This window comes from Salvia hispanica, chromosome 5 (assembly GCF_029641045.1).
Source record: "Salvia hispanica isolate PSC_SH4W2 chromosome 5, Shi_PSC_v1, whole genome shotgun sequence".
In the NCBI taxonomy this organism is placed as follows: domain Eukaryota; kingdom Viridiplantae; phylum Streptophyta; class Magnoliopsida; order Lamiales; family Lamiaceae; genus Salvia; species Salvia hispanica.
Window position 1 is genome coordinate 20,761,803 of NC_142696.1, and position 24,196 is coordinate 20,785,998.

The following is a 24,196-nucleotide window of genomic DNA, read 5'->3' on the forward strand; positions in this document are numbered from 1 at the left end:
TCCATTGTTTGGAGATGCAAAAATTATTCTCATTTATGGTTTTGAATGTGAGATTCTGGGTTCAATTTTGGAACGTGAGTTTCTGGGTTCCGTTCTCGTTTCTAACTTCGTTCACACCGTCACCGGTCACGCCGTCGCTGCTAAAGTCATTGTCGCCACGACGGAGTATTTGCGATTGAAGTGATTTGGAGTGGAGTGGAGTGGAGTGGAGTGAGATTGAGAGTGAGATTGAGAGAAGACGTCGGCTGTGCTGTGATTTTGGTGAATAAGATTAGGGTAAAATTTGGGGGAAGTTTTATTAAAATTGCATTTAAATAAAAAAAATGTTTTATGTTTAGTCAGCTGCCATGTAGGATTAAAACAACACATCATCTAGTTTTTTAGCCGAAAAATCCGAAATGGGAAAACGGAGCACTTTGACAAAGTTTATGATTTTGTATGCTACAATGAAAGGTTATGGGAAAAACCGGAAAATGGAGAAAGTTTATGATTTTAAAAGCAATTATCCCTATAAAGAAACTGAATTACTATCCAAAACTCAATACCTCAACTTTTTATATATATTAAAAAAGACAATGCTTCGTCTATTCCAAAAGTAGAAATCGATTACCAAAACTCCAATACAAATGATAATTGCAGGGAAAATAAAATAAAACATGTTAACTTATTGAGGGTTCAGTGAGCTAACAGGACTGAATCTTACATGGAATCGGTTATAATCCTCTAGTATAGTCAACAATTATATTCAATCAAATTTGCTCAAATTTAAAAATCGTGTCGCTCAAGCGTAAGCAGCAGGCTAAACAATAACGTTTTCAATATATCGCTCCTGAGGCACTGTATGGCCTTTCATTGAGGCATCGAGCTATCACGAGTTATGGATCATGACGAGACTTTCAAGCTTCTCAGGGCAGAACTCAGGACTGAAACTTTGGTAGGGGATTGCTGCTTATAGGCTTTCTCCAATGCTTCTGCTGAGAGAGACTGCAGTTCCGAGTTCTCTTTATCATCCTTGTTACGACCTCTAGTCAACTGTGCAAGAGCTGAAGCGCACTGGTAAAGGAACATTACATTCAGTCAAATGACAAGCTTAAGGATTAAAAATGATTATTAGCACACATTTCAAAACCATAAACCAGATGAATTGTGATAGAAGTCAGACCAGGCATATGCCGAAAAGAGCCCGGTTATTCTTGCCACCAGTCAGATCTATAGTTGCTGCATAATATTTCTTTGCCGCGTGAAGATTTTCAACTCCTCCAAGTGTGTAGAGCACCTAGAATCAGAAACAGATAAGAAGAAATTTTACCTGATTCTGTAACAGTGCTTTAGTTGCATAAAAATGAAACAAGAATCATGATTTCCTTTGTACTATATCTGGATAAAGCTACATGTCTTCAAATAGAAAAAGAAGAAAATGGTATTCACGAGGGCATCAACGCCTGGAATAAAAGCATTACGATACAAATATTTTTTATGAAATGTAAACAACAATAAAGATAGAATTTTGGGGTAGAAAATCACTATGAAGTAACAAGTTCTATACATGTATGCCTCATAGAAAAAGATACTCCCTCCGTCCCACAAAGATTGTCCCACTAAGACCGGGCACGGGTTTTAAGAAATGTAATGGAAAGTGAGTTGAAAAAGTTAGTGAAATGTGAGTCCTACTTTTATATATTAGTTTTATAATAAAATGTGAGTAGGAATGAGTTAGTGGAATATGGGGTCCACTACCAAAAATGGTAAAAAGTGAAATGGGGACAAACTTTGTGGGACGGACCAAAATGGAAAAATGGGACAATCTTTGTGGGACGGAGGGAGTAACTAGTAGCAGATGAAACCAATTCTGTGAAACACGGAGATTTAGCCTTCCACTTGGATCAGCTGGAAAACAGAGTTCATTTTAAGCTACTTACATCAGCATAGGAAAGGTGGTATAGTGGAATAGTTGGGTGAGATAAGAGCAGCTCCTCGTAACAGAAGGCAGCTTGCTTATACCTAATCATTGACAGAGAATTGAGCGAGTTAAAAAAAGAAGATCAATTGTAACATCGATATAATACTATCTAGCAACTTATCTACGAGATCAACCATGCTCAATTGCATCAACTCTCAATCAGGTAAATAAACTAACAGAGAAAGAGATACCCACATTTGAAGAGAAACATATATTTCTGCTAGTTCTCTCCATGCATCATGATCTGCCATGAATCTGAATAACCAGCAAAAGTCAATTAAATAAATCACTAGAAAATTCTTCATACTCAAGAAACAGTTGAATTTGATTCTCTTACATTTCAAGATACTTGTTCAACCACTCAATTGCTCCTGAAAGATTTCCTTGTGCCTTAGCCATTGCTACCCTTCTTTTGTGTATCACCTGAGTATTTAATTTCAAGATCATGTTTGGATATGCATGTAGCTCTTCCATTTTATAATGAATATAAATGCATTTATAGTTTTGGTATAGATCATGGAAGTTAAGCAATAAGTGGAAAATCAATTTCTCCGTGCACCTGATCAAATTGATTCTCTTCTAAAAGGCTGGAATAGGCCTTTTCAGCTTCTGCCCATAGACCTTTGGCTTCAAGCAATATTGCTTCCAGCCTTCCTGCAGATGCAAATGGTATTAGATATGCAGGATGCAAAGAACTTGAGGAATATAAGCACCACCAAGATATTTTTTAGAAAACCACGCACATCCTAATATATGTGACTGGGCTACAATAAATTTACTCTGTTTAAAATTCAGAGATAGACTGGAGGAAACCAGGACGTAACTACCAATAAACATTCAACATGTTGACAAAAAACACACAGTTATTTCAAAGAGCTTCTGAAAGAGAAGGTTTACAGTTCAACAATAGAAAAATTAAACTCATACTCGACATTGAAAAACATGTGTGATAGACACCCATAAGTTAAAAAGTTTCTAATAAAAAATGAAGGGCGTGTAATCATTTGGCTTGCTAGTGAAATAATACCAAAAGTGTTTGAGCTTGGATATTTTCTACAAAACAGATTCACTATTAAAATAGACAAAGGGAAAAGTGAAACATTGACAAATTTCAGCAGCTAAAGATTCAAACTAGAAAGATTTTATCTCTATTTTCTAGCACCTACAGACCTACTTATTCACACTTTCAGGGTTGAATATTTTCTTTGCCCTATTTTTATTACTGAGCTCTCACATATCTTGTACCAGACTACCAGATCACAGAAGCTCCCTTCATTGTTACTCATATTTTCTAGCACCTACAGACCTACTTATGATAGAAGTATATCCCTGGTTATGGCTTTTTTTTTTTAATTCTCGCAGCACCACCATTCACTAAGATACGGAGTCACAACAATATCACCAACTAAATACTTTAGATATGACTATGCTTCTACTCCAAGATGAGGTTTTTCACAGTGCAACTGTGCAAGACCTAGTTTGTACACTGAACACTGTTGCAAGTATACTTACCCTCATCAAACAGCTAAAACAAAAACCATTTACCTGTTTGTTTCCAAACTGGTGTGTGTTCAGAAAACTAATGTCGGAATCATAAGTGGACAAAGAAAGTATATACGAAGATAAGGGGTGTGATCAATTGCTAACTTTCTTAAGTTGCTAACTTGCTAACTCATCAACACAGTGTATTAAAAATGTCAACACAATGACATTAAAATGTCAACACATGATTTTGTTGAACTTCAATATAATGTGTTGATATTATGTGTTGACATTTTAATGTCACCGTATTGACATTTTTAATACACTGCATTGATGAGTTAGCAGAGTTAAATAGTTAGCAATATAACGCACCCCACGAAGATAAATATACAGATTCCACAATTTAATTTGGAAGCCAATAGAGCAATAAATCAACATAACAGTAACTTTAGCTGCAGACCTTAAGTTTAGAAAAGATGGTGGAGTTTTCATAATTACAGAATATATTATCTTTTAAATCACCAAAAAGAATATACTACTATCTATTAGATAAACTCACCAACTCGTTTACTCTCACGAAACTTCCCCTGCAAGATCTTGATATATTCCTACAAAAAAGACCCGTTCAAATAGTATGAAGGATGCATCAAGAACTGTAAGATTATCAAACAGAAATACTTAAAAAAACAAAATTCACAGTTCTGGATATGGAAGGACAGGTTATGTTTGAAGCCCAAACTAAGGTATTGCATGCTCTGCTAGCTACCATTATATAATTTTTCACATCAGATTAAACATATACCTTTGCCACATCAAGACGCTGGCAGTCCATTGCAGCAATAGCAACTTGCTCATATAATGTCCATTCTAAATTAATAAGAAGGGAGGAAATTGTCAATCTAACATTGAAAAATAAATAAAGCAAAGGGTTAACCTGTATCTTAAACCAAGCAATATTCATAGGCATTATTGAACACATAAGATATGCTATTTAAGATCATAACGAAACACATAATATCCTAAATGAAGCCAAGATTTGCACAATAATTAACTGGCTGCACATGTCACTAGCCCGTTCCAAGGTTTGCAACTGATTAATTCTCTACACCACTCAGGAAGCATGAAAAGACCACCAAGGACTATCCAGGTACAAAAAAGTTACCGAATTGTATACTTACAAACATAGCGAACAGTGACACAATGGCGGGAAAGGTGCTTAATAATGTGATTGCTTAAAATTAACAGCTCGGCCACAAATCTATTAAGCAACACACATTGATGAAAATTAAAATTTGTGACATCCGACATCGTCAGCTCTTAACATTCAACTAAGTGCTCATCTTCCCCACCACAAATGAAAACTAAGCATTTCAAATCGAACTGAAATCCTTTGGCACCCATGTTTTTCTGTGTGCAAAACAATGCCCGAAAGAAAAGATACAGTGATGAATTAACAGATAGCGCAAGAAATATCACTTCACTCCCACAAAACAAGTGCAAGCAGGAGGTAAACTCTCAATATCCAACTTAATTAAGCACAAACACCCCCCCCCCCCCCCCCCAAAAAAAAAAAATAGAATCTCTTCAAAAATCGTAGTTTCAGAAACAAATCCACCAATTTTTCTCAATTGATTAATAACAGTATAACCCAATTTTGGCCCACTTACAGCTAAAAGGGACAAAAAGAAGTACAGACACGATCACAAATTCACAATCAAAATCAAAGATCCAATACACGCACGTTCAATCTAAACACAAAAAAACTCGATCTTTAATGAGTGAGAGAAGATGACCTTCTGGGCCAAGTGCAGATCGCTTCTTAGGGTCGCTGAGAATGGCGGAGCCGTACTTGAAGACTCTGTCGGAGCGGCGGAGCTTGAGCTTCCTGACGAGGCAGAGGTACTCCCACGCGCCGCCACCGCCGTTCTCCACTTGGTTTTCCAATCTAATCAGTTGTTCTTCCTCGGTTTTGCTCACCATCTTCACACTCTTTGAGCTTTGGTGTGTGTGTGTGTGGTGACGAGTAAAGTAGGAGAGCGGCCGGCGAAACCCAAAATCAAAATTTAATCTTTGCTTTGGTATTAAATCTTGGTTGATTGAATCTAACTAAATTTTCATTCACCGCTTTTTAATCATAAATCTTTACCTAATGTTAACAAACTAAAGAGTAATTACATTTAATTTATATTAATAAATCATTACTTTATACAGTTTTTTTATGTTTTCAAGTGGGTTTGGAGGTTATAAGATATATTGGCTAATTATGAATATTGCTATATGATTCGCGTAATAATTAAATTAGATTATATACCTTTCACTAAGAGAATTTTATTTAAAGTAGATGAGTGGTTAAATTTTTAATTGTTTAAGTAGTGGTTTTGAATTATGAATATTTCTATATATTTCGCATAGTAATTAAATTAGATTGAATATTTAAATACCTATCAATAAGAGGTTTTTAATTAAACTAGACGGTATCCATCATTATAATTTTGTCATTTGTAAAATGTAAGATGGTTGTAACTTGTTTCTATCCTTCTCATTCTTTTCAAATTATGCATTAAAAGTTAAAACTCATTTTTTTCTCAAACCAGTAGTACTTGTTATAAATAGTCTGTCCATTTCAAATAAAACAAGACAAAGATGATCACTTCACCTTCTTTGGTAGTTAAACTTCCTAATGCAATAAGCAAAGAGAAAAGCAAAGAGAATAGGATAACAAGTCAAGACTGGAATAACCAAGGGTAGCATGTTATGCTGAAATCCAAAATATTGAGTGAGAAATCCGGCCACCGTCTTCCTCTCTCCGAATACTGCAATCTCCTTCTCCACGTCTCCGTATTGAGACGTAACAACTCCCTTCAACGACCATGATGTCGGAACCACATAGTATAACCATATCCACCACTTGGGAATTTGCTGCCAAATCAACAACACAATTCCATTAGCGTATTTCAAGTTTGAAAAAAATAAAATAAAATCGTGAGATACTTACCGGGCGAGGAATAAAGAAGCCAGCAAACAAGTTGAACGTCGTGTAGAAGGCTGACTGTAGAGTGGCTGCCACCGGAAAGCTCGGAGTGATTGCAATCAACAGCATCCCAAGATATGTGTAGGAGAGTAGAGTACAAAACATGCAGTAGAAATATACAAAGACCTTGTATGCTGAAAACTGGTATCCAATCATAGGATATGTGATCACTGTGAATACAAGTACTTGAACGAAGACGTATGGGATCTCTACGATGACCTACAATATCGAGTCAGCCACTTCTCTCAACTCATACAGAAAATAGTTAACATAGTTCTATTAAGTTGCGTTTGAATTCCTTTACCTGAGCAGCTGAATATGCCCACGAAGCATACATACCAGCGAAAACCTCTCTGTAGAACACAGTTCGTTCTCTGTTAATGTATGGCAATACCGACTGACAATTTTGTATCCCACAAAAGATTATAGAGCAATATGTTGAACCAAGTAGAGTCAGTAGACTCTGCTGATCATGTCTGTTAATTAAAATAGCAACATATTAGAACTAAAAGAGGCACTAGTTAAAAATATGCGCATACTTGATGGTTGATACGATTCAAGCATGGGTGTAATTCATATACTTACAATTTCTTGCCTTGACCCCAGAACAGGAATCCAAACAGAAAAGATGCATTAAGCATATATGTTGTTCGGTGCAAGTTGTACGATGGACTTCTCCAGTAAGACCAGTGCTGCTTCCAGAGGCAGGTTGTGAATTGTCCCCAGCCATTTTGAGCATATCGCGTAGGGAAGTGTAAATCTTTTGAGCCGGAAGCTGGCATACCAAGTCTCTTCACAAGCTCTTTGTTATCCCTATAAACCATGCAACATAATATGTTAGGGTTGAATTACAAGCTGCACGTCACAATTACATTTTGACATCCGGTTATTGAGCCAAAAAGTAGACTAATTTGAAGAAACTTAGAAACAGATGATAAAACAACGCAAAGGTCACCGGTAAGAGTGAGACAACATATCAAGTTATAAGAAAATTATGATGTCAAATGCTGCAGATGGAATCTTAGTGAAGAAGAGCTCAAAGATGAAAATGTCAAGGGCTATATAGGACTCACTCGTGCAAAGTAGAACCGACATAAATTTGACCAAAGTCTATGCCAAGTTCAGCTTCTGACGAAGCAGAAGTCACCTCTAGTATCCACGTAGCAGGATTGCATCCATCTTTAATTTTAGGCACTCCAGAAATACCCTATTCAAAAGTTAAGAGAAATATATTGATAGAGAGAAAGAGATATTGCACACATCAGAAGATATATACCTCAAAATATTCAATCACTTTAGAGGAGCAATGTCCCATGGGTCCAGAATAGATCATGCACCCTCCAGCTTTGAGAAGTAACAACTGAAGTTATAAAGTATATCCAAAAATCACATTATGTAGCATCAAGTTAGATGTCATTTCCTTGTGATGGGAAACATACAACAAATTATATATTGCAATTGATACCTCGTCAAATGCTTCAAATATATCTATGCTTGGTTGATGAATGGTGCAAACAATTGTTCTCCCGGTATCAGCTACGTTCTTGACTGCACGCATGACAATTGCCGCTGCTCTGGCATCCAGACCAGTTGTAGGTTCATCCATAAAGATGATTGAAGGGTTAGCAACAAGTTCCACAGCTATTGTCAACCGTTTGCGTTGCTCAGTTGAAAGACCATCAACACCTGCAACGCCCACCAGTGCATCTTTGATTCCATCGAGCTCAATGGTTTCCAGAACTTCTTTTACAAACTCCTGTGTGAAAAAAAAAAAGAAAAAAAAAAACTCAACCCAATGTAACCTTAATAGAAAGATTTATGAGAGTGTGGCTCATACTGATTTTGTCTTTGGGTCAATTTGGGAATCAAGACGTAGCCACGCAGAGAAAATGACTGATTCTTCCACGGTGATTTGAGGAGAATGTATATCAGTTTGTTCACAATATGCTGAAATTCTAGAATATGTGCTTTGAACTTTTGGATAGCCTCCGATTTTTATCACTCCTTCTGTAGTTCCACATGTTTTTCTACCAGCAAGAACGTCAAGAAGTGTAGTTTTTCCAGCTCCACTGACACCCATGAGTGCCGTTAGAACACCAGGTCTAAATGCACCAGTAATATTGTGAAGAAGTTGAAGTCTTTTCTGAGAGACTCCGTGCTTCTTCATTGTCTGATAAAAACATTCATGGAATAAACCATCTAAGTTCTAACTAGCTTATATACTTTACATGGACTGTTGCTCTTACCTTAGGAGGTTCTACATAGTATTGCACATCTTGGAACACTATACTTAGTGGTTCAAACGGTAAAACAGCTCTACCTGTGATACGATGATGAATGGATCCTCAATAAATGGAAAAGGGAAAAAAGGACAAAGAATGTCACATAGGTTAACATCTCAATCATCATTCACACGTGAACAAGAAAGGAATTAAAGGGAATTTGTGACCTCTATGAGATTCAGCACTAGAGCTTGCAGAAGAAATTCCAGTTTGTTTCTGTGAATGGACGTTACAGACCACTTCTTTTTCACGTAGTGCAGAGAGTTTCTTGATTGAAATAATAGCACGAGAACCAGGAGCTGATGCAGTTCAAGATGTGTATAATTTGATTAGTAAGCCATTTTGGAATTTGATGCAGACTACAATAAAATCATTTCTTTCTTACGTTTCAAGACACTCGAGGCCAGTGTGAACCCAATATTGAAAAGGAGCACAAAGCCAAACATGACACCAAGAGATATCCAAAAGAAATGTCCGTCGTGATTTAAGCCATGATTTTCCAGTGTTTGACGTCCGATTGTGGAATTACCAGATAGTTGCTGTTTGCAATCATGTAGTAGACGAAAACAATATCAGCCACAATTTCACAATATTAGCTCAATTACTCCATTTTTTCCTCATATAGTCCAAGAACTACTCTATTGTACTACTACTAGCAAAAAAAATCATTAACAATATTCTGATAGAGATGAATGTTCACCTTCTGCCATCTCGGAGCTAGAAATTCATTTAAAGAAAGGCCTATCTCCCCATATGATAATGGGGAAATCCAAAATGCCCACTTCAACCAAATTGGCATGGAAGCTACAAGACAAAATCATAATAAAATACATGCATCCTTTTTTTCAAGAAAAAATTACAAAAGAAATAGAATCAGTACTTACACTTTGGGATCATGAAGCCACTTAGAAGAAACATAAACAATATTACTATACTACTAGCTGCTGCAGATACAACCACGGTCTGGCAGACTGCTGCCACAAAACGGAACAATGATATAGAGGAAAAGTGAACAGCAAAGAACATCATCATTTGGCGGAAGAACCTATAACACATCAACAAAATACAATAATAGTCGAGAACACATAGCTATTCCAACATTGTAGTTGATGATGATTTATGAGATGAATGTATGAATATGTAGTATCATTCACCTGCCAACCTCCGGGCTATAGCCAATCGTGTAGTAAGTAAAGCATGTCCAAAGCAAAGATTCTAATAACGAGAGTGGAATCTTGAGAATGGTAGCTGGAACTGCATATGCCCATGCAGGGTAGAAATGCAAGTCTCTCTGTTTGTAGAAAACTCCAAGCCTTCCAATAGTCATGGAGAGCTCAGGTATACCATCGACAACTAGAATAATCAAAGAGTAAAACAGAGCTCCCAAGTAACTATTCGCATGGAGAAGATCGATACTCATCTGTGTCCTCAAAAATACTGTCATTGTAATAGATGCCAGTATGACCAGCTGAAATCAAGCAATGTTTCTATATAAGTTAAAAGCACATATAAACGTATACCAACCATGATATGCTTTTGTGCATACCTGGACAGATTTGAATACGTAAACGAAGGAATTCCTTTTCATCAGAAGAAGTTCTCTTGACATGCAGGTGCTAAAAAGATCCCATTTTTTAAGTGAATACGCATTAAAATTGAAGGATTCGTTTTGACTCTTGGACTTATCGGAAGGTGCAGATAGCTCCTCAGTAAGCTTACATCCGCGGCGAGACTCCTTAAATTTCCTTGAGAACATATGAACTGAAACATAGTTGTATTTTTCCCAAGATTTGTACCAATACTGCTCTTGATCTTTCGGAGCAATAACCTGGAATCAAGTCAAAATATTTTAATATTATCACTTTCAAAGATAAGAAACAGATATGGGGCACACTTGCCTCCTGAAGAAAACAGGCGACTTCTTTCCTTCCAGGACACTTGAACCCACAAGTGTCGAAAAACTCAAGAACTTCATCTCGTGGTCCATGATAGACAATCTTTCCTTCAGCCATGAAGATGATGTCATCAAATAGATCATAGATTTCTGGAGCTGGCTGGAGAAGTGAAACAATTATGGTAGCATCAGTGGCATGACATAGTTGTTGAAGGAAAGAAACGATCTGGTATGCCGTTGAGCTGTCTAAACCATTTGATATTTCATCCATAAAGAAAACATTTGTTGGTCCAACAAGCATCTCACCTGCATAATACCATCTTGAATCACCTACACTTATCTGTAAACCATTTAAAGATGAAAAACCTTTGATTTGGGAGTATATTAGCATGATGTCAAATAAATATCTGCATATTAAGCTACCTAGTGTGAGTCTTTTCTTCTGACCACCTGAGATGCCTCTTCTCATGGCGTCTCCAACGAGCGTGTCAGCACAGATGTCAAGCCCAAGAATCTGGAGAATATACAAACTATAGACTTAAAGTATTGTAGTGAGATATCCATACTTGAGCTAACATGAAAATTACTTTCAGAATGTAGTCAGTTTGAAGACTTGTCTTCTCTCCTTCCACAGAAATTCCCTACACATTCATTATTTACCATACATGAGATTTAGTTTAATGGAATCTAGTGTGCTTGTTACAGGTTCTGAATTTCGTAATACGGCATTTCAGAGGGAGTATATCTTAATGGAATTTCAAATTGCAAAGAATATTATCATACCTTCGGGAAAGTATCAACGTTAGGGTCTGGAACAATATTTTCCTCTTTCTCCCTTTTGGCGAGCTTCATCAAAATTTCTAAACGAACAAGAGCACTGAAGATCACTTTGGAATACTCAAAAACACAACAAAGTTTAAAGTTTTTTTTCCACACATAAAGTGACTAACCTGCTCTATTTCCAATTCCCTGACAACGACCTGAAAAATCGAGTGTTTCTCTAACAGTAATTTCGGGGATATGCTGATCATATTGGCCTACATATGAAGAAACTTTTTGTACTACAAAGTCTTGGAGATTATATCCATTGTACGAAATCTCCCCTGTCATCTGTTACAGGCTAACTTCAGGTATGAATCATTTAAGTTAACATCAAATGGATAATACAAAATGATGATACTAGCTCCACTTGAAACAAATTTATCATGTAGTAGTATTTGGGAACAATAGCATTTTGTGTCAACACTACTTTGAAACGCAAGTAAAATACTCACACATGAATTAATAACCATCCCTTTCCTTTTACATGCAGAACTAGAAATAAATAAATTTGAAATAAGAGGAGAAATAAAGCCACCTTGAGCGATCTCCTGAGATTTGATGAAAGAGCCTTAAATAATGTAGTCTTCCCACAGCCTGGAGGACCAAGTAGTAAAGTCATTCTGCAATGGATAAATGACTGAATTGAAGTGAAGAATGATTCCAAGTAATCTATTGAGATTACACACACTTGCTGTGTACATATGTTGATGTCGAAACTGGTAAGGGATTTTCTATATTTTTGACATAATTGCGTGGTAGACAAAATGGCAATGATGGAGAAAAGGAATGTTTTGTGAATTAAGCATGGAAGTTGATGAAAGTGAATTAACTTCACGTAGGATAGGAAATGGAATGCTGTAGGGCTGGGTATTCGGTTTGTCGGTTCTCGGTTAACCGAGAACCGAAAATGTCGGTCACGGTTCAGGTCGGGTTAGGAGACCTGCTTTGACATCGGTTATCGGTTACCGAACCGAAAACCGACTAATTAAGCCCAAAGGCCACGAGCCACATATATTCAGACTAGGGATGTCAATTCAACCCGAAACCCGTGGGCCGGCCCGAACAACCCGGTAAAATGAGCGGGTTAGGGTTGTAATTTTATTACTCAAATACAAAACGGGCTAAACGGGTTGGCCCAAATGGGTTGACGGGTTAAACGGGTTGGCCCGAACGGGTTGCGGGTCGGCCCGATGGGTTGCAACTTTTTATTAAAAATTATTAAGTTTTAGGGTTTTTTTATATTTTTTAATCTTCAATCTTTCTACATAATCATTATACTTTTCCACTCGATCCCACAATATCAGCTTTAAAGTTCCATCTCAACTCATTAGTCCACCGTCTCATCATCTGCCACTAGTGTCTTACCACCACCAAAGCCAATCAAGACAAAATTAAGAAATAACTCATCAAAATCTTAATATATTTATAATTTTAATAATGATTCATGTAAGATATGATTTTTAATTTTCACAAAGAATTAGTTACTAACAATGTCAGTAGAATACTAGTATGAAAATATGAAGATTTTATATGATTCTACTTAAAAAGAAAAAAAGTATCTAAAATTTTAAAATCATTTATAGAAGAAAATTTTGATACGAATAGCCCGCACCCAAATAACCCGGCAACCCGAGTGGATTGGCCCGAACCCAAACGGGTTAGCCCAGTTAATATCCCTAATTCAGACTCATATTTATATGGGCCACGAGCCACATGTATTTTTAAAGCCCAAAGGCCATGATTAATTTCACTAAGGAAGAGACTTATCTTTTATAACAATGTTTTGCATTCTTGTTATGTTGTAAAAGTCGATGTGGGAATTGGGATAATCTTAAGATACATAAGTGATTTTGTGGGTTCGTGCAATTTTCTTAAATTATGTTTTTAATGAAGGTGAACTTGAAAGTGAGGCATAATTTAAATTTCAATTTAAATAATACAAATAGATTAATACAATTGTTTTATATAGTTTATAAATTAATTTTTATTTTATTTTATGAGATGTTGGCAAATAGTTTCAGCCTTGCTTGTTAATTTCTTTTTCATTTTTAAATTTCCTTTTCTATTTTCTTAGAATAATATTTCCATGAAATCCTAGATTCTATAAATATTAGTACAGTAGATATAAAACCGAGATTAAATAAATCTTAATAGAGTTCTTTGTCAACTATACAAATTTAGTTGAGATTAATATATATTACAACTATTAAATATTTTTAGAAGTTCCTATATAGATTAGCTATTAAATAACTATATATAAAAAATAATTTAACCAAGATTTTTACAACTATGAGTAAGGTTTACATACACCCAATAACGATGAACACATAATAAATAAATTTTGTATTTTGTTTTGTTGTGATGGCCTTTAAATTTAGTGCACTGCCACAAATATTGCTGCTAAAAGGTAAACAAATAATTGTTGTTTTTCTTTAATTCTATAGTACTCATAAAAGTATAATGCCACTTTTCTATTTGTTCGTATAAAAACTTTATTAGTTTATTTGTAGCAGTAGTACATAAATGTAAGCATAAACTTACCATTGTCCCACATCGTCAGTATAACAAAGAAAGGAGAGATTAGGCCATTATAAAAGGAAGTAAAATGAGTTCATTGGATAGTGAAATTTTTTAAGGAATTTTGGTTCCACTCGGTTCCATTGGTTATTGGTTAACCGTTCGGTTCTAACCGAAATAACTGATTTTTTGTCGGTGCCGGTTTCGATTTTTTATTTGGAACTGAAATATGGTCGGTTAACCGACTTGTCGGTTTGGTTAGGAACCAACTGACCGAATACCAGCTCTAGTCAATGCTGTTATGATATTGAAATTTGGTTTTGGGGTAAGAAAATATATATCGCTTTAGAACTTCGATGATTGAAATTATCAATCGAAAATTCAGTTCGGCTAAATTCCAAGAGATCATTCATGTGGTGATTTCAAAGATATTATTAGAATACGAACATTTTAAGTTACTATAATACTTACCTTTCTCATTATCAATTTGATAAATTACTTATATTTCGATCCTAAATTGATAACACTCTCGTATAATGTTTGTACCTTCCAGGCTTGATGATGCCACTTACATCGTCAAGAATATTTATGTGTGTCTTTCTTGAGTTTAAACCAAGAAGCCTCGTTGCACCCTGCAAAGAATTATAATTAATGTTATTTCTAAATATTAATAGTATATGAGTAACAATTAAGAAGACAGAGTGAAGATAGATTATGCACAGTACATACCAATTTGAGTGAATTCCAAAGAGTTGGGAGAGGCTTCCCCTTCACAACTTCACACTCTGCCTCCACCCTCAACTCCTTGTATCGAACCTCTACTGCTGGAATCGCCATTGCCATTCATACCTTTCTTCCTTGTGTCTTATAGTACTACCTAGTACTATCCCTCTCAATTACAAACACTTTATTTCGAATCATTTAGTAGTGGGGAATGTGTGACCGAATATAATCTACTTATAATTAATTGGTATATTACTAAGTTTTTATTGCAACTACCATATTATATTGAAGGTGGATGTTCTTTCACCAACATTCATGTACTAAGGTTCGACTATGTAACGACTGCAGTCAATGCTTCGAATCCAATTCTCCTTCCTCTAACTAAAAATATCATATTAAAAAAATTAATAAATCATAATTGATGGAGTATTTACTAAGTTTGAATAATTGCAAATTAATAAGTAGGGGCTAAATTTTCAAAATTTTACTTCAATAAATTTTTAGACAATTTTGATTATTAATAGGGGCTTTTATATAATTGTATGTATAAAATATGAATAAATTTTAGAAGTTTATAATAAAAAAAAGTTAAAAAAATCAATTCATTAGGCCCCTCCCCCAATACATGTAGTTCCACCAGTGTTTACATGAATTTTAGGTGTATTTTGGTGCATTTGAATATGACATGTACAAATTATCAAGACTTAAACTAAGTAGTAGTAGTAGTAGTATTCTTTGACGGATAAAAAAATCACTTGTTTTGCAATCATAACAAAAGTTGCTCGGTACTATTGTGAAGATTGTGTTCATGGTTCTGGTTTCTATTTCGAATCAAGCTATTTCGATAATGATTTTGTTGGATTAGAAATTCTCAATTTTAACTTTCTAAATTTTGATTGTAGGAAATTTAGGTTAATTGATGAATTTCAGACTTCACTGACATTCCTATATAAAAGTCAAATCATTGAAAAGATACTACTTTTTAAAATCAAAATCCACCGTATCAATATTAAAGATAAAGGAAACGCTTTAAATATTGTAAAAGGAAAAGATTAGATTTTCAGGTCTTTGTCACACACCATTATGTTGAGGTCTTAGTCACACACCACTGTGTTGTGGAAGTAAGTCTCAATCATGATACATGATTCATGAGCTCTATAATTCCTATTATATAATTTAGAATATTAATTTTATAAAAAATAAATTGTTTTGCTGAAGAGTTTCTTCCACAACCATAAGCACTTCTATTTTGTTGATGAAAATATCTTTAATAATGACCTAGTGATCCTATTATATAGCATTGCTAGTTTGATAAAACGTGTACAAGCATAAATGTTAAGTTTGATAAAACGTGTACAAACATAAATGTTAACTAGATAAAGTGGTACTCCATGTTATAATTAATTAATTTCACTGTCCTATTTTGAATAAAACCATCATAATTTTTTATGCATGTTTCATTTCAATTAGCTACTACCCAAAATAAAAATTAAATGTCAAAACCATCAACTTCATGAAGCAAAAATATTCCCCCCTAGTGAGATTTCGAAAATTCTCTCTATGCTTTATCAGCACTATTTTATCCTTCCTAGATTCAGAGTATGAGATTAAGTTATTATTGCTCACGCAAAATTCAAACTTCGAATAAGTTAATTGGTTAGAGGATCAGAGGTTTGGATCTACTGATGGAGTGACAAAAATTACAAGCCCTCATCTACAATTATAAGATTTGCAGTCAAGAGGTCCTGGAAGCATGGATATGAATTTTTGGAAGACATCCTATTAGATCCTCGGAAATCCGGTATCTTCAGTATGTCCTCAACATAACTTATCCGATGTCGCTACCCTAACTCGCAATTCTAACCTAAGTCTAGATCTGAACTACAACACATCCCGACTCTTGCCAGAAAACAAGACTCGACATACATGATGCATTCAAAAGAGAGGCATAATCTGGAAGCAACTGCACAACAATTAACACTAAAAATATTGTCAAAATAAGATTTGAGAATCGAAATGATGTGGGCTACATAATGCCCTAGATGGACCTTCACACTCCAACTTCAAAGTAGCAGTTTCCATCAAAATCAAGATGCATTGACAGTAGACATCATCTTCTCAAAAAATTAATGAAATCTAACAAGAGGCAAGACCAGACAGTTCTCCAATCTAGTGTTGGTACAATCTAATCGAGGGTAGTCACAGGAGAGTCTTGGTATCCCGTGATGCTTGTTATCCTTATCCTTGTAATAGGCTGTACAAGCAAAGATATAAAGCAGTTGGCGAAAAAAGTGAAAGAATGCAACTTAGTGGGATTTCAAGTAACAAAATGATGTGCTAACCTGTCTGTGACCAATGTTTCTTCTGTAGTTTTTCTTCTTCTTGTATTTGAATACGATCACTTTCTTATCCAGCGTCTGCATAGAATAGAATGATTGAGTTGATGCACTAGATTTACATGAGTATGTATACAAGAAAGCATCCTGGATTCTGATCATACTTGCTCTTCAACAACTGCCTCGACTGTGGCATTAGGCACTATCGGTTTTCCAATATATGCGCTTGTTTTAGTTCCCACGAGCAACACCTTATTTAGGGTTACCTGGACAGGTCGAGTTGTAATGTATTATGTGTCATTATGGATACGGAAGTATTCATTATACATACAAAGGCAGAAGAAGAAAAAGAAAGAAATTATGTATGAAAGTGATATCTACATATGAGTTGATATCCACTAAACAATTCAACATTTGCATAATGTAGCAAACAAAACCAGTAAAAGTAGTAGTTGAAAATCTCAATTTTTTAGGCTCCAGCAGCACATTATCTATGCTTAACTCACATTTCCATGCCATCACATGATCAAGATGAATTGGACGAATCATTTCCATGCCATAAAAATGTAAGGACTTCGTACAAGTACAATGACAAAAGAGTGGTGGAAAAATAGAAATAAGATCCTTGAGGCAAGTGAGTTCACACCAATATATGAAGGCGATATTCAGGAGAACAATCAATACGATATAATGGAAACTAGAAAAGTAAAATACTCATAGACCATGGTAGGATTCTCATAATATCTTTACTTACCTTGTCGTTTACACTTGCACCTTTAAGCCTCTGTGTGTAGATATAACGTCCAGGGAATACGATGTATTGCCTTCCTCCAACCTAAGCAAGTAAAAGGCCAAAAGAAAAAGTTATAAGTAGACAATCACACGAGTAACAAGCAGGATGCTTCAGCAGAAGATACAAACATATCCTAATATATTAGACAAACAGAATATCTTGAATAATTATATCTGCAGCAAACAGCAGATGGGATTCAACTCCTGATTTTGTGTAGCTTTATCATTTTCATGGGAGGTGAAAAGCTGTTAAGGCATCATAATATCTTCAAAAACACATTATAAATAAATGAAGTCCGAAATAATGCAATGAACCTTGATCTAGTGCCTGGTATCAAGCAGCTGAAGTTTCAACAGATAAGCAGCAGAAAGTATTAAAAGTTAATAAGATTTTCAATCATCTACAATTCCGCATATTAGAAATTAAAAATTCAAGACATTAACACATTGTTTAACACTAGACAACCAAAATTTTCCATCAGAAGAGAAAATCATCCATCTATACAATCAAGAAATTTTGTTAGGAATGAAGGATTGGTTAATGAAGATGCACAGAAGGATGATGAAAATATGTGAAGTCTAGCTGAAATTTGTTGACGAACGGCATCAAGGAGGATTCAATCTGTGGCTCATATTCAGATTATCCGCACATCTTTTATTACATTTTCTAGTGGTTGCAATATATCAAACATTACTAATAAAAGTGTAACTAAGTCACTAGAAGAAATCACACATTAGAGTCAGACAGTGAGTCTTCTATAACTTACTCTATTGACAGCTATCCCCGTTTAGTTGTAGAGCTAGTGTTAGTTACTTTGTAACAATTGATTTTTCAGCATTAAAATGAAAATTACTATCACCTTCTTCATTTAAATTTCTGGGTTTTCTAGAACCAGTTGAATTCACTACAAAAATAGCTCGACTGAAGATGGTGAAGCAACTCGGACTAACTTAGAATATTTTAGCGATGACGAGCTTGGACTGCACGATGAAAAGCTGTGAGGAGGTCCAATTGCAAATCAAAGAGCTAATACCTATATGCAAGTTGGGAATGAGGATGTCACCCAAATCAGATTGCCGATATTTTGCAAATACATAATGCAGATAATCCAGGAATGCAGCTTGTTTGTTGCTGCACAATTTTACCAGGCACCAATTTGATGAAATAGAGTAGATCAATTAAGAGAGCTCTCAAAGGCCAGAGCTCAAAGTAACTGGAATTCTTAGATGGATCGTGGAAGTTTTACTAAACCTCGAACTCGATCTACTTATCATAAAATCATGGTTTCCTCCTGAATGATCATTCCAATATCGAAATAGTTAGTTGATGCGCTTATTCATTAGTCATACTGATAGCACTAAGAAACTGTGGAGTGAGCTTATTTAAAGATTCGGTCGTAGCAATGGACTGCAAAGGGAAATCGGTGGTTATAGTTATACAAAGGTAAACTGCGAGAGACTGTGATGAAATAAACAAAATAATACAGTCAGAGACTCAGAAGTTGCAAGATGTGTTGGTAATTTGTTACATTAATGCGAGTTTGGTCCATAATTTTGGAGGAAATGACCAATATGAAGGATATTATGCCTTCAGAATTGTGGCAGCAGTAGATAAAAGAAACTGGATATTCGATTCAGGAGCAAGTACTCAGATCTGCTGCAACCTTGAGTAGCTAAGTAAGATTAGTTGCATTGAAAAGTAATTTGGTAAAGTTTGCACTGTTGAATGCCATTTTAGTCATCAGATATTCCGAGTCAAGAATTGTACAGAGAATTGGCATGAGATACCTTCTCAAGTTTTCACCACTGCTTATGAATTTCCCTGGAGTTGTTAAACGACTGATGAATAAATTAGAGTGTGTTTTCAGTGTAAACATCATAGTCTGAATTATGCAAATAATCTCTTAAAATGCTCTAAAGCTCAAGTTTCAGTTTTTGATGAAAGAATGGATTCTGAAATCAAATAAAAGAAGTACACCGTAAAATCGAATTTCCACATATAATATCAACGCCCCAGAATTGTTCATAACAAGGAAAATATACTTGGAATTAAAACACTAGAATTTGATAGAAATTAAGGACTCACCATCACAACAGCAAAAACTTCCTCACGCTTGGGCTCGGCAGTTTCAACAGCGGGCTCAATTTCGAGAACCGGGGTCTCGATTTCGGCATCGGTAACGGATAATGCAGCCTCTGTGTCCGTTGCCTTTGACACTACCGGGTGTTTGCGGGCGGTGAGAGACAGATGTGAGAGAGAGTGAGACAAGAAAGAAAGATTGGGTCTGGATAGAGAAATGGCGGTTTGAGTTTGGTTATGGGAAGGCTTTGGAATGAGAGAGTAGGAAAGAGATAGAGCAGCCATTGTTGCAGAGCGTCGCTTCCTGCGAATTTTTTCTTCTCTTCTGCTTACTCGCTTCCATTATCCTATCCTATATCCTTCGGTTACTGGAATGACGCTTTTGCCCTTCAATCTGTGATTCTTCAGGATTATTTGCTTACAAATTCATGTTTATTTCACATTTTTCCAAATTTGAACGACGAATCATAAAGTTTTAAAAAGTTTCTATGGTCGCATTTGAATAATTTTGTGTTATTATTTTTAGTTTCTTAAGTTCATGTTAAAACTCTCTATATCTTGTCCCACATCGACTTATAACGATCTTAGCTCATCTATATAAGTGTGGATAACCCTCTCCCTTATGAGGCCTTTTAATGGGTGAGTGACTCATTTTTAATAGCTCACAACTATATCATTTGCGTGTCACAATAATATACATTTACGTCAGTATTCATTGACAACACCAAAATTTTACATGTGTGCACCAATTTAGCATCGAATTTGCCTCCAAATAAATTATCATGTAACAATTGAAAGTTTTTTAAATTTTGTGATTTATTTGTTAAGTGTTGAATAAACCAGAATTTGACCAAACTCAGTGATTTTATAGACAATTAACCATATTCATTATAAGTTAAACCAATAATTGAAAAGCAACGATTTTAAACGGTAAAGCCTTTCCACGCTTCAAAAATGTACGAAGGTCGTCCAATACTTTACAACTGTCGTGAATTCGGATATTTTCGATGAGTACTTGTGTGTTATCGATGGCATGGGGCGAGAGCACTTGAGATGATTATGCAAGGGTATTCAAGATGCATACGACTGACACTTGCATGGGCGGAACCATGTGGATGGGAGGAGGGGCTAAAGCCCTTAATAAAATAATTTTTTAATTTTTTTCTTCTATAACTTTTTAAATCTATACAATATATAAAATGGGAGTTTTGAAGAAATTTACAAGATTGTCATTTAATTTAAAAAGTTCTATTAAATTAAAATTGTACATGTAAGGGGCTAAAAATGTGTGATTCAAGATTGTCATTTCATTTAAAAAAGTAGATTAAATTAAAAATATATAATTAAAGGGCTAAAAATGTGTGGTTAAGTGGAAGCAAACATGTTAAAACCACGATCATGCATGGAGGAAGTGGTGAGTGGGAGGTTTTACAAGGGTGGGGAAATTGAACATGCAAAAACGTTTCATATTTATATATATGTAGTTTAGAGTGATTTGAATACAATGCTATGATAATTAGAAAAATGAAAAGATTTTAGTTATTTTGGTGATAATTAGGGGGAGTGGAAGTGCAATGTTTTTTGGTGATAAATTGAATGGCTTGGAGGTGGAAAGGTTTTTAATTAAACATGCAAAAACATTTACTATATATGTGTAGTTAAGAGTGATTTGAATACAATGTTACCATTGAGCTTAAAATGGTTCAACTCTTGGGGGTTGGAAAAATTGTGGCTAAACAAGCTACACATGCTCCACTTGAGCAACGCCGAGCTGAAGGGAATTAAGGTCTTTGTGTGAGTATGTTATTGAATAACATAATTCTCATTGCAAAATTTTCTTTTGTGACTTTGATGAAGATGTGAGTTTTGTTTTGGACTAAGGTTTGTTGTCTCATATAATCCATATTTCTTACTTTTATCTTTTACATGCTAGGGGCGGACAATGAAGGGGAAAATGAGCCCGATGAAGAGGCTTGGGGGTTTAGAATAGTCTTGGATATAAATCATGAGTGTTTGGCTTGATTTATGTGGAATTAGTGGTGGTTGTTTGAGCTACAAGTGTTTGGCTTTATTTAACTAGTGGTGGTTGTTTGAGCTTCAAATTTTAGTTGAATTTAGTGGCTCGGATAGATGTGAATTTATTGCTACTTTTGATTTTTCCTTCGAATAATCTTATTGTTATTTTTTTTTGTTTAAATTATGTTGATATTGTTCGTTACCACCATGGGAGATAGATGTAAGATTTAACATAAAAACTTAAATTTAGTGTATTTTAAAAAATAGCAAAGGAACGAGTGATAGACCCAAAATAATGAAAACGAAGGGAACTCTTGTGAGGAATAAATGTAGAGTGTTATTTCCCAAACACAATAATAAATTCAACAACAATTTCTCTCATAAATAATTAAATATTAATAAATTCACTTTTTATATCTATGTGAAGTTGATTTACAATAATTTATTTTTATTTAAATCGATATGCATATTTTAGTTTAAGTTTAGATTTATTGCTACAAAATATAAATTATTTATTTAAATCGATATGCATATTTTAGTTTAAGTTTAGATTTATTGCTACAAAATAATATAATGGGTTGGATTAGTTGCTAATTTTTAATTAAATTTGTTACTCCTTATTTTGTTGCATGTTAAATTATTTTACATGTATATTTTAGTGTGGATTTTACTTAATTATTATAAATTTGAATTAATAAGGTGAATTGATGGACCAATGGAAATCGATGTGATAAGGATCCTTGTATTTTATGATCCATTTTTCAAGGATTTACCCAATTATGATGTTTGATCTAGGTACTTTTTTTGTGAGAATTGATTTTCTATTTTATCAATAAGAGCAACCCAACAAGAAATAAGAAAACTAAGATGAACAAAGAAGGAAATAACATTGGATAGGGTGGAAGTTGGAATACAAAGTCATTGACGAAGCAAGCTAAGACACTTACAACATAACTAACATGCATTCATGGCTAGATCTTCAAGGCAACCACAATCCTCAAAGCATACCTCTACTTGATCCATGCTTGAACTAGCAATTGATGGAAATTCCATACTTGAACTAGCAATTGATGGGAAAAGCAACCTAGAAAACTAGAAATTGGATAGGAAACCCTCTTCAAGAGGAACAAATCTCTCAAGCATCTATTTTCAACAAAGTCTAACCATGAAAAATGAGGAAAAATACTATTTAAAGCTTGGGTGGCCCGTTGGGCCAGAATGGGGTCCGAAAATAACACCCGACCGCGTGAATTATCCCCCTAGAAACTCACCCGGCCGCGTGGAACTTGTCTGCACAGCGCGTCTTTCGTAAAACGGTCATAACTCCCTCCACCGGACTTTGATTGGGGCGTACAAGGTACCCACGCGAAGCTCTTTCGAAGACGAAGACATTGGTAGTAGTTTCAGAGCTTTTGGACTTCATATCAATAGGCAGAATACTGATTGAAGCCAGCTGCAGGTACAAGCTTTGATGCACGGCTTCCATGATCGTATCACGATGGTGCGTGGACCAGTCGAGTATTTATTTAGATTGTTCGGGCAAAAAATAGATTATTAGAGTGACATATTATATGGGGTAGGAAAATGATATTATTTGTGAAGTTGAAAATTTATTACATTTTCATTGCGAAGGTCAATATATATATAAGGACTGTCATTTTAAATTAGATATACTATTATAGTTTACATAAAACTGATTTTTGTTAAGAATAATTATTTTATATAGTTGATACATAAAAAAAAATTAGACCTTTTAGTTTATTGGAGGAAGTGAATAGACTCCAAATAAAAAGAAGTGAAAAGGTTTTGGAGTTATACCTGTTGAAATTAGAAGGAATATTTCTTTAATTGTTTTGATATTAAATTAATGTTGTAATGACTAATTGTATTCGTGTTTTATTAAAGACGTGAGTAGATCTATTTTATTGATAAAGAACTTTAATAGTGTTCGTTAAAATGAACATGTAATGTAGAGTATAAATAAGTTTTTCAAAATTTATGGTGATTCCTCTTTTGTTCAATTATTTTATGATAGTATTTTTCTCTTATGATTTAACATTGGAATATTATGGTTTGTGATTAATTGTTTCATATAGTATTTATTATTGATCTATATTTATTATATACATATTTCAAATTTTATTTAATAAATTTATAACCTAAATTATATTTTAAAAAAATATTTTACTCCGTGCATAGCACGCATGTAATACTAGTTTATTTAAGTCTAAGGTAAATTATTGTGTAAAAGCCCTTATAAA

At 34.8% G+C, this 24,196-nt stretch overlaps 3 protein-coding genes across 11 annotated transcripts; all 3 read right to left on the minus strand.

Annotated features, from left to right (window-relative positions):
• Nucleotides 1–585: 585 nt before the first annotated feature.
• Nucleotides 586–5,536, minus strand: LOC125188654 (uncharacterized). The gene is made up of 9 exons (XM_048085635.2): nucleotides 5,236–5,536; nucleotides 4,245–4,309; nucleotides 4,002–4,050; nucleotides 2,520–2,614; nucleotides 2,298–2,383; nucleotides 2,156–2,215; nucleotides 1,920–2,001; nucleotides 1,163–1,276; nucleotides 586–1,053 (listed from the first exon to the last, which is right to left on the minus strand). Exons 1-9 carry the CDS (start codon nucleotides 5,420–5,422, stop codon nucleotides 883–885), a joined length of 909 nt encoding a protein of 302 aa, XP_047941592.1. The 5' UTR covers nucleotides 5,423–5,536; the 3' UTR covers nucleotides 586–882.
• Nucleotides 5,537–6,025: 489 nt separating this feature from the next.
• On the minus strand, nucleotides 6,026–14,974 carry LOC125188651 (pleiotropic drug resistance protein 3-like). 9 transcript variants are annotated; one of them, XM_048085629.2, is made up of 23 exons: nucleotides 14,718–14,972; nucleotides 14,561–14,620; nucleotides 12,007–12,091; nucleotides 11,600–11,759; nucleotides 11,433–11,509; nucleotides 11,237–11,290; nucleotides 11,073–11,163; nucleotides 10,654–10,955; nucleotides 10,302–10,583; nucleotides 9,910–10,223; nucleotides 9,640–9,800; nucleotides 9,456–9,559; nucleotides 9,141–9,294; nucleotides 8,923–9,054; nucleotides 8,720–8,793; nucleotides 8,311–8,643; nucleotides 7,939–8,229; nucleotides 7,750–7,833; nucleotides 7,547–7,680; nucleotides 7,059–7,286; nucleotides 6,778–6,949; nucleotides 6,438–6,692; nucleotides 6,026–6,361 (listed from the first exon to the last, which is right to left on the minus strand). In XM_048085629.2, exons 3-23 carry the CDS (start codon nucleotides 12,088–12,090, stop codon nucleotides 6,095–6,097), a joined length of 3,753 nt encoding a protein of 1,250 aa, XP_047941586.1. In that variant the 5' UTR covers nucleotide 12,091; nucleotides 14,561–14,620; nucleotides 14,718–14,972; the 3' UTR covers nucleotides 6,026–6,094. The 9 variants fall into 9 exon arrangements, with proteins under 9 accessions (XP_047941586.1, XP_047941583.1, XP_047941585.1 ...); XM_048085626.2 differs by having other exon boundaries at nucleotides 12,007–12,108; XM_048085628.2 differs by having other exon boundaries at nucleotides 12,007–12,108; nucleotides 14,535–14,620.
• A 1,691-nt stretch (nucleotides 14,975–16,665) lies between these two features.
• On the minus strand, nucleotides 16,666–20,254 carry RPL21C (Ribosomal protein L21). The gene is made up of 5 exons (XM_048085636.2): nucleotides 19,926–20,254; nucleotides 17,802–17,882; nucleotides 17,212–17,313; nucleotides 17,054–17,128; nucleotides 16,666–16,965 (listed from the first exon to the last, which is right to left on the minus strand). The coding sequence occupies exons 1-5, from the start codon at nucleotides 20,202–20,204 to the stop codon at nucleotides 16,897–16,899; spliced, it is 606 nt and encodes a 201-aa protein (XP_047941593.1). The 5' UTR covers nucleotides 20,205–20,254; the 3' UTR covers nucleotides 16,666–16,896.
• Between the last annotated feature and the right edge of the window lie 3,942 nt (nucleotides 20,255–24,196).